The following is a 9,333-nucleotide window of genomic DNA, read 5'->3' as shown; positions in this document are numbered from 1 at the left end:
AATCTTCTCTTCCCTTATTAATTCTTTCATGAATTGCATTATTGACCAATGCTATGTTTGTCAACTTTCAACAAATTTTATCACTTATACTTTTCCTTATGTGATGTCATTACTTACCATAAGATTAGCATATGATATTTTTCGTTATTTTCTTTTATGTTGATGGAAACAGAAAAGTAAAGAAGCAAAAAATCAAACTAAATTTTATTACGTAACTCTAACTCGATCACATAGATAGATAGATCACGGAACTAGCACTCAAAAATAGATCGTACTAAACTTTATTCAACTAAAATTTCCTCGCAAAAAAACTAAATCATGAAATAACTAAAGATCGAACAAAGATAGGCAAAGGTAATAAAAGTGTGGTGATACGATACTGGGGCATCTCCCCCAAGCTTGGAACAAGCCAAGGGGAGTTCCCATACCCATGTACTCAAGTCTCCTTCGATGGGAAAGATGATGGAGGTGGTGGTGATGAGGTAGTAGCGAGCCTATCCTCCGGCTTCCATGGCAGCGTCTCACCGTCATAAGAGGAAGCATGAGTCTCCCGAGTCCTGCAACTGGCAGCTAAACTCATACCTTTAGATCTTGCCTCATACTCAAAGACTTGATTTTGAAGATCATAGATTTGGCTTTGTAGAAAAATGATTTGCTCGTTGAAGGTGAAGATGATGTCCTTCATAGACAGGCCATCCACCTTCTGATCATGGGTGAATTCCGTAATCATGAGGTGATTGGCATTGAGTCCATGCTCCACCACCCCTTGGCACTTGAAGATCTCCTGCTCCACCGCCTCAAGCCTGGCCTCCACGGTTCCTGCCTTCTTTGACCTTTGAACATCCCGGATGTGGAGCACCCTCTCACGCATCTCAATGGCTTGAGGGTGCTTCATCACCTCCAACAAGTAGGGATTGATTACTCTCTCAAAGAACTTGTCCTTGGAGGAGCTTGGTGCGGCCATAGCAATCTAGATCTGTCAGAAAAACAACACGAAACAAGAATAGAGGATTTCTTCGCGATACAGTGGTCAAATAATCCGAGAGTATATATAGAGATTTTTTATCTTGGGAAACAAGCATACGGAAGGAAAACAGAGTCGGGAAGGTGCCTGAGGGGCCCACAACCCACCAGGGCGTGCCATGGGATAGGCGTGCCCTGGTGTCTTGTGGGCACCTGGGTTGCCTTCCTGGTTGTTTCTTATTTTCCCTATTTTTTCTAATATTTCGAAACTGATAGAAAATGTTTTTGCGGATTTTTTGGAGTTCGTTTACTTACCGTATCACGTACCTCTTCCTTTTCAGGGTTCTGGGTGTTCTGGAAGGTTTGTTTTATGTGTTCCTTTGCTATCATGGTAATGTTAGTTTCAACATTAATAGGCGTACCTGAAATATAATGCTTAATTATTTGTCCATTGACCACCTTCGGGTTAGTACCTTCGGCATTATTGATCTTAATAGATCCAGAGCGATAAACTTCTTCGATGATATATGGTCCTTCCCATTTGGAAAGAAGTTTTCCTCCAAAGAATCTAAAATTATGGGTATACAATAGAACATATTCACCAACTTTGAATTCTGGCTTTTGGATTCTTTTATCATGCCATCTTTTAACTCTTTCTTTAAACAGTTTGGCATTTTCATAAGCTTGGGTTCTCCATTCATCTAGTGAGCTAATTTCAAATAACCTCTTTTCACCAACAAGTTTGAAGTCATAATTGAGTTCTTTAATTGCCCAATATGCTTTATGTTCTAACTCAAGAGGCAAATGACAAGCTTTTCCATAAACCATTTTATATGGAGACATACCCATATGATTTTTATAAGTTATTCCGTAGGCCCAAAGTGCATCATCTAATTTCTTGGACCAATTCTTTCGGGACCTATTGACAGTTTTTTGTAATATTAATTTTATTTCTCTATTACTAAGTTCAACTTGACCACTAGATTGAGGATGATAGGGTGATGCAATTCTATGGTTAACATAATATTTAGTAAGCATTTTACGGAAAGCACCATGAGTAAAGTGTGAACCACCATCAGTCATTAAATATCTATGGACTCCAAACCTTGGGAAAATAAGTTCTTTAAGCATTTAATGGAAGTGTTATGATCAACACTACTAGTTGGAATAACTTCTACCCACTTAGTGACATAATCAACAACAACCAAAATATGTGTATACCCATTAGAGGAAGGAAAAGGTCCCATATAATCAAAGCCCCAAACATCAAATGGTTCAACAACAAGTGAATAATTCATAGGCATTTCTTGACACTTACCGATATTACCTATTCTTTGACATTCATCACAAGACAAGACAAACTTACAGGCATCCTTGAAAAGAGTAGGCCAATAAAAACCAGATCGTAATACCTTGTGAGTAGTTATATCTCCCGCATGATGTCCTCCATAGGCTTCGGAGTGACATTTCCATAGGATTTGTTCCTGTTCATGCTCAGGTACACAACGTCTAATAATACCATTTACTCCTTCTTTATAAAGATGTGGGTCATACCAAAATTAATGTCTTAAATCACAGAAGAATTTTTTCTTTTGTTGGTATGTGAAACTAGGTGGTATAAATTTAGCAACGATGTAATTGGCATAGTCAGCATACCAAGGAGAGTTATGAGAAGCATTTATTACAGCTAGTTGTTCATCAGGAAAGCTATCATCAATAGGTAGTGGGTCATCAAGAATATTCTCTAACCTAGACAAGTTATCAGCTACGGTGTTCTCAACTCCTTTCCTATCAGTAATATGCAAATCAAATTCTTGTAGAAAGAGAACCCACCTAATGAGTCTAGGTTTAGCATCTTTCTTTTCCATAAGATATTTAATAGTAGCATGATCAGTGTGCACAATTACTTTGGAGTCAACAATGTAGGATCCGAATTTATTGCATGCAAACACAACTGCTAAAAAATATTTTTCAGTAGTAACATAATTTCTTTGGGCACTGTCTAGAGTTTTGCTACCATAATGGATAACATTTAATTGCTTATCAACTCTTTGCCCTAGAACAACACAAACAACATAATCACTAGCATCACACATAATTTCGAAAGTCAAGTTCCAATCAGGTGGTTGAACAATAGGTGCAGAAGTCCAGGCTTTCTTAAGTGTTTCAAAGGCTTCTACACAATCATCATCAAAAATAAATGGAACATCCTTTTGTAAAAGATTAGTAAGACACCTAGAGATTTTAGAGAAGTCTTTAATAAACCTTCTATAGAAACCAGCATGACCAAGGAAACTTCGAATACCTTTGATGTCCTTAGGACATGGCATTTTCTCAATTGCATCAACTTTAGCTTCATCCACCTCAATACCTCGTTCAGAAATTTTATGCCCCAAGACAATGCATTCATTAACCATAAAGTGGCACCATTCCTAATTCAAGACAAGATTAGTTTGTTCACATCTCTGCAAAACTCGATCATGGTTGCTTAAGCAATCATCAAAAGAAGTTCCGTAAATAGAAAAATCATTCATGAAAACCTTAACAATCTTTTCACAAAAATCAGAGAATATAGCAGTCATATATCTTTGAAAGGTAGCAGGTGAGTTATATAAACCAAAAGGCATACGTCTATAAGCATAAGTTCCAAAGAATTGTTAGTGGCTATAGAATTGTCCAGCTCATCGGTAGGCTCCTCCTCCTCTGCCTCTTACTCAGCGCGCTCGGCAGAGGAGAGGCTGATGGAAGTAGTACAAAGCCCCTTCATAGTAGTAGTATTTAGGGGCTATTTTGTTTAGTTCATCTGACAATAGATGTGGCTGAATTGTACAACGTACTGATACGTCTCCAACCTATCTATAATTTTTTATTGTTCCATGCTATTATATTATAATTCTTGGATGTCTTACAATCATTTTATAGCAACTTTATATCATTTTTGGGGACTAACCTATTGACATAGTGCCCAGTGCTAGTTGCTGTTTTTTGCTTGTTTTTTACTTCGCAGAAAATCAATACCAAACGCAGCGAAACTTTTTGGAGATTTTTTCTGGACCAGAAGACACAAGTTGGGCCAAGGAAGTACCAGAGGGGGGCTCTGAGGGGAGCACAACCCACCTGGGCACGCCTGGGGGCCCAGACGCGCCCCGGTGGGTTGTGCCCACCTCGGCCGCCTCCCGCACCGCCTCTTTGCTCTATAAATACCCCAATATTCCAAAAACCCTAGGGGAGTCGACGAAATACAATTCCAACCGCCGCAAGTTCCAGAAATGACAGATCCAATCTAGACACCATCACAGAGGGGTTCATCATCCTCATTGGTGCCTCTTCGATGATGTGTGAGTAGTTCATTGTAGACCTACGAGTCCGTAGTTAGTATCTAGATGGCTTCCTCTCTTTCGATTCTCAATACAATGGTCTCTTGGAGATCTGTTTGATGTAACTCTTCTTGCGATGTGTTTGTTGGGATCCGATGAACTTTTAGTTTATGATCAGATATATTTTTATCCATGAAAGTTATTTGAGTTTCTTTGATCTCTTATATGAATGATTGCTTATAGCCTCGTATTTCTTCTTTGAAACTTTGATTTAGTTAGGCCGATTAGATCGATTTTTCTTGCCATGGGAAGAGGTGCTTTGTGATGGGTTCGATCTGACGGTGCTCAATGCCAGTGACAGAAGGGGAAATGACACGTATGTGTTGTTGCTATTAAGGATAACAAGATGGGGTATATTCCTACATGAATAGATCTTGTCTACATCATGTCATCGTTCTTATTGCATTACTCCGTTTTCCCATGAACTTAATACACTAGATGCATGCTGGATAGCGGTCGATGTGTGGAGTAATAGTAGTAGATGCAGGGAGGAGTCGGTCTACTAATCTTGGACGTGAAATGATCATTGCTTGGATATCGTCAGGATTATTTGAAGTTCTATCAATTGCCCAACAGTAATTTGTTTACCTGTCATATGCTATTTTTCTCGAGAGAAGCCACTAGTGAAATCTACGGTCCCCGGGTCTCTTCTTTATCATATTTGCCTTTGAGATATATTTTTATTCGCTTTTATTTTCAGATCTATTAATCCAAAAACCCAAAAATATCTTGCTGCAATTTATTGTTATTTATTTTATCTCGCATTCCCGTGAGATCTATTTATCCAATCTACTACAATTTTATCTATCTTTTTACCCGGAAGGGATTGACAACCCCTCTTTTACGTCGGGTTGCAAGTATTTGTTCTTTGTGTGGAGGTACCGTTTACGTAGTGTTGCGTGGTTCTCCTACTGGTTCGATAATCTTGGTCTCATCACTGAGGGAAATACCTACCGTAGCTGTGATGCATCATCCCTTCCTCTTTGGGGAAATACCGACGTAGTTCAAGCCCCTTACCAGGCGTTGTTCACAACCTCGGGTTCGCGCAAGCGCTTCCCCCTACCCGGCGTGCCAAAGATGTCGTGGGTTAATAACCCACAAGTATAGGGGATCACAACAGTTTTCCAGGGTAGAGTATTCAACCCAAATTTATAGATTCGACACAAGGGGAGCCAAAGAATATTTGAAGGTATTAGCAGCTGAGTTGTCAATTCAACCACACCTGGAGATTAATTATCCGCAGCAAGTAATCAATAGCAAAGTAATATGATAGTTTTGATAGTTGTGACAGCAGTAACAGTAACGGTAACAATGATAGCAATAATTTTGTAGAAAGTGTAATAGTGATGATAGCAGTAGTAACTTAACAGAAACAATATAGGATAAATTTGTAGGCATTGGATCGGTGACTTGTTGGATGATATTCATCATGAGACAGTTATAACCTAGGGCGATACGACACTAGCTCCGGTTCATCAATATAATGTAGGCATGTGTTGGGGATATGACTATTGGGTATGAACCGCCCAGGAGGGGCCGGGTCATACCACTGGCGACTCATAGGTGAAGATGGTGGATCATACAAGCCCGTTGACGGCCCAAGACCCAGAGGCGACTTGAGGCCCAAGAGGGTGAACCACCATATGTGTATGACTTGTTTTGTAAGGCAAGCGTAGGTAGTCACCGAGCCGGACACTTGTGTATGAGCCGGCCGGGACTCTGTGAGCCACTGGGCGTCGGCCTGTGTATATAAAGGGACGAACCGGCGGCGGCTTAGGGCAAGAAAGAAGAGATCCAGAACTAGGTCAAGCGTATTCGCTCCCTGGTAATCAAAACCCAAGCAATACAATCCCAAAGTGGAGTAGGCTTTGTTACCTCCACCGCGAGGGGCCGAATCAGTATAAACCCACTGTGTCCTTTGTCCCGATTAACCCCATTAAGCTAACCTAGTTGCGATGGCTCCACGAGTAAGTCCTTCCGCTAGGAAATCTGCCGTGACAATTCCACGATAGTTGGCGCCCACCGTGGGGCCAGCGCACGGTGGTTTCGAGTTCTTAAAGGGCAGCTTTGAAGGGATCAAGGGATACGCTGTGGGCCATATGACCAAGAGTCGTCGTGGCAAGCTCTACATTGATGATGCAGGCTGGGGCCCCGAGGCCGGCTCAATTGAGTACGGGTACCGTGTCCCCTTCGGCGGAATCCATGTCTTCATCGGCAAGATCGGCGAACCGGGCCCTAAGTCGGACATCTGCACCGACATCATCGAGACGGCTCAGCGTGCACGACCCGCCCGGGTTCAACCTGCCATGAAGCGTGCCTTTGTTGGTTTCACCCATGGGGTGGAAGTTGGAGAAGGATCTGTGTCTGGTGGTGAGACGGCCATCTACTCTGATGGTGAATCGTCCACATGCGAGACTAATTCAATGTATCAATTGCAAGATGGTCGGCTTGGGGGCTGTTCCGATGGTGACAGTATTTCGGACCCCTACCACCCGCCGAATAGGGTCGCGATCTTGATGGCCGGCACACAGCCGACGCTTGGTTCCACAACCGGCATGGCTATGACCACCAGCTCAACGGCCACGGCGGCGGCTGGTGCTAGCGGCACTGCGCGCCCGCCGACTCAAGCTTTGACAGAGTTATTGGAGGCTTTGGCGACTCTGATGGGGGTGGAGGTAACCCCGGACAACCAGGAACAGCACAAGGTGGATGTGACGAAGCTGCGAGATGAGATAGCTCAAGCCAAGGAAGAGCTGGCGGCTGAGAATGCTAGGATGGCCATAGAGCGGGTGCTTTGGACGCCCAGGCACAACGGATTCAGGCAGAGTCCTTCCGGCTCACATTGGATCAGAACGCTTCAAACGAGATCATGAGGAGGAGGCACCAGAGTCATCTACCCCCGGTTTATGAGCCAAGGAACCTCTTCAATACACCTGGAACAGGGACCAGTGACCCGTCGGTGGTGAACTGGGCGGTCGAAGCGCCTGGGACTGGGGCGCCGGTTCAGTCACGTGCGATGGACCCGCCACGTTTGAATAATACTCCGCCTCAGCATGTTCCGACACCTCCGGGTCATTATTCTAACCCTTTGGATAACATGATTGCTGCGGCGACGCGATTGGCGGCTCTACCAGTTGAAGGCGAGTCTCCAACAACGATAGAGACACAGAGGGCCAGAGAGCTTCTTTAGACAGCTGTGGCTCAGCAGGCGGCTTATTCTTATAGCCGCGAGCAGATTCACTCAACCCCTTGACCGAGTCGGAGTTATAGCAGGCGTATTGAGTCGCCCGCTGTTTCAAGCAGTGAGCAACACCGTAACCAGCCTCGTGGGCATTACCCGGCGCGCGGAGGTAATAATGCCTATGCTTTGGTGGATCAGGGCAGGGCGCGTCGGGAGGCTGAGCAGGCGGCTCAGCTGGCGGCTCAACAACAATCTTCGGTTTATCCATCAGCTTCGGTGGAGGCAGGTGTAACCTCTAGAACCTTGGGTGTGCCATGTTTAGTGCCGGCTCTGCGTAACAAGCGTTTACCTAAGGATTTTAAGGGTCCTCGTAAGGTGCCTAATTACACAGCAGATCAGCCCCCCTGAGGCTTGGATTGAGAGTTATGAGATGGCCATGGAGATGTTGGATGTTAGTGATGCTGCATGTGCTAAGTACTTCACCATGATGTTGGATGGGCTGGCTCGTACTTGGTTGAAGGGGCTCCCCGCTAACTCCATCGGATCATGGGCAGAGTTGAAGGCTCATTTCATCCAAAACTTTAAAGACACGTGCAAGCAGCCTATGTCAGTCCTGGATTTGGATTCTTGTGTCCAAGGCAAGGGCGAGTCAACAACCCATTGGGTACGCCGGATCTCAGCTGTTATCCACTCGCCGGACAGCATCAACACCGGTTCAACAGTCCTGATGTTGGAGAAGAACTGTCGTTTCCTCCCCTTGAAGCAGAAACTGGGGCGGCTTAAGCGTCACTGCAATGACATGGGGGAGCTAATGGCGGCTCTTGTCAAATATGCCGACTTTGATAGTACCAAGGACCCCGAGTCTGATGATGAGAAGCCGGGTAAGGGAAAGAAGAGCAACAATATGAAAGGGCAGCAGCATAACCCGACAAGTCAAGGTGGCAATGGTAAGCGCAAGGATGATGGCAATTTGGATTTTGTGGCTAACACTAATACGTAGAATACTCAGCATCGCAAGGGAAAACCCCCACCCTGGTTTGGAGGACCTAAATTCAACCTTGAGGCGATGATGAATCAGCCTTGCCCGAAGCATGGTACGCATGAAAAGCCGGCCACTCACCTCTGGAAGGATTGCTTCATTATTATGGAGTATAGAAATTCCAATTTTTTCCAGAACAATCATGGGCCGAACGGTGGCTTAGGATCCGTCTCTCATGGTCCTGGTTATGGTGGTGGCGGTTCTAATTCCGGTTTCCAGGGCCAAGGCAATCAAGGCAGTTTTAATCAATAGTCTGATCAAGGGAAGCAGCAGCAGTCTGGTTATCAGAGTAACCCAAAGCAGTTGAATAGTGGGCAGTACCACGTCTTCACCACGAGTTTATGTAAGCGGGATCAAAAGCTCCATAAAAGGGCAGTGAACGCAGTTGAGCCGGCGATTCCCCATTATCTGCGATGGTTTGAACACCCTATTCTCTGGAGCCATGAGGATCACCCGCCCTGGGTTAATAATCCGGGTCACTTGGCTTTGGTGGTGGCGCCTCAGGTTGGAGGATACAGATTTACTAAAGTACTCATGGATGGGGGCAGCAGCACCAACATTCTTTACTATGAAACCTTTCGTCGCATGAGCTTGACTAACAAAGATCTTAAGCCGTCGAATACTTTTTTTATGGTGTGGTGCCTGGTAAGTCGGCGTATCCAGTAGGCAAGATATCTTTGGAAGTGGCTTTTGGTGATGATCATGATTCCAGATCGGAGACGTTGACCTTTGAGGTGGTTAAAATCAAGAGCCCTTATCATGCTCTGTTTGGG

The 9,333-nt window shown here is 44.3% G+C and overlaps 1 protein-coding gene across 1 annotated transcript; it reads right to left on the bottom strand.

Moving 5' to 3' along the window:
• Positions 1-436: 436 nt before the first annotated feature.
• On the bottom strand, positions 437-964 carry LOC109783891 (uncharacterized). Its single transcript, XM_020342502.1, has one exon. The coding sequence runs from the start codon at positions 962-964 to the stop codon at positions 437-439; it is 528 nt and encodes a 175-aa protein (XP_020198091.1).
• Between the last annotated feature and the right edge of the window lie 8,369 nt (positions 965-9,333).

Source organism: Aegilops tauschii, chromosome 5 (genome assembly GCF_002575655.3).
Source record: "Aegilops tauschii subsp. strangulata cultivar AL8/78 chromosome 5, Aet v6.0, whole genome shotgun sequence".
NCBI classification, from domain to species: domain Eukaryota; kingdom Viridiplantae; phylum Streptophyta; class Magnoliopsida; order Poales; family Poaceae; genus Aegilops; species Aegilops tauschii.
This window is presented reverse-complemented; position numbering and strand designations above follow the sequence as displayed.

Coding starts and splice junctions, on each gene's coding strand:
- LOC109783891 (XM_020342502.1), bottom strand. CDS start 964: ATGGCCGCACCAAGCTCCTCCAAGGACAAGTTCTTTGAGAGAGTAATC.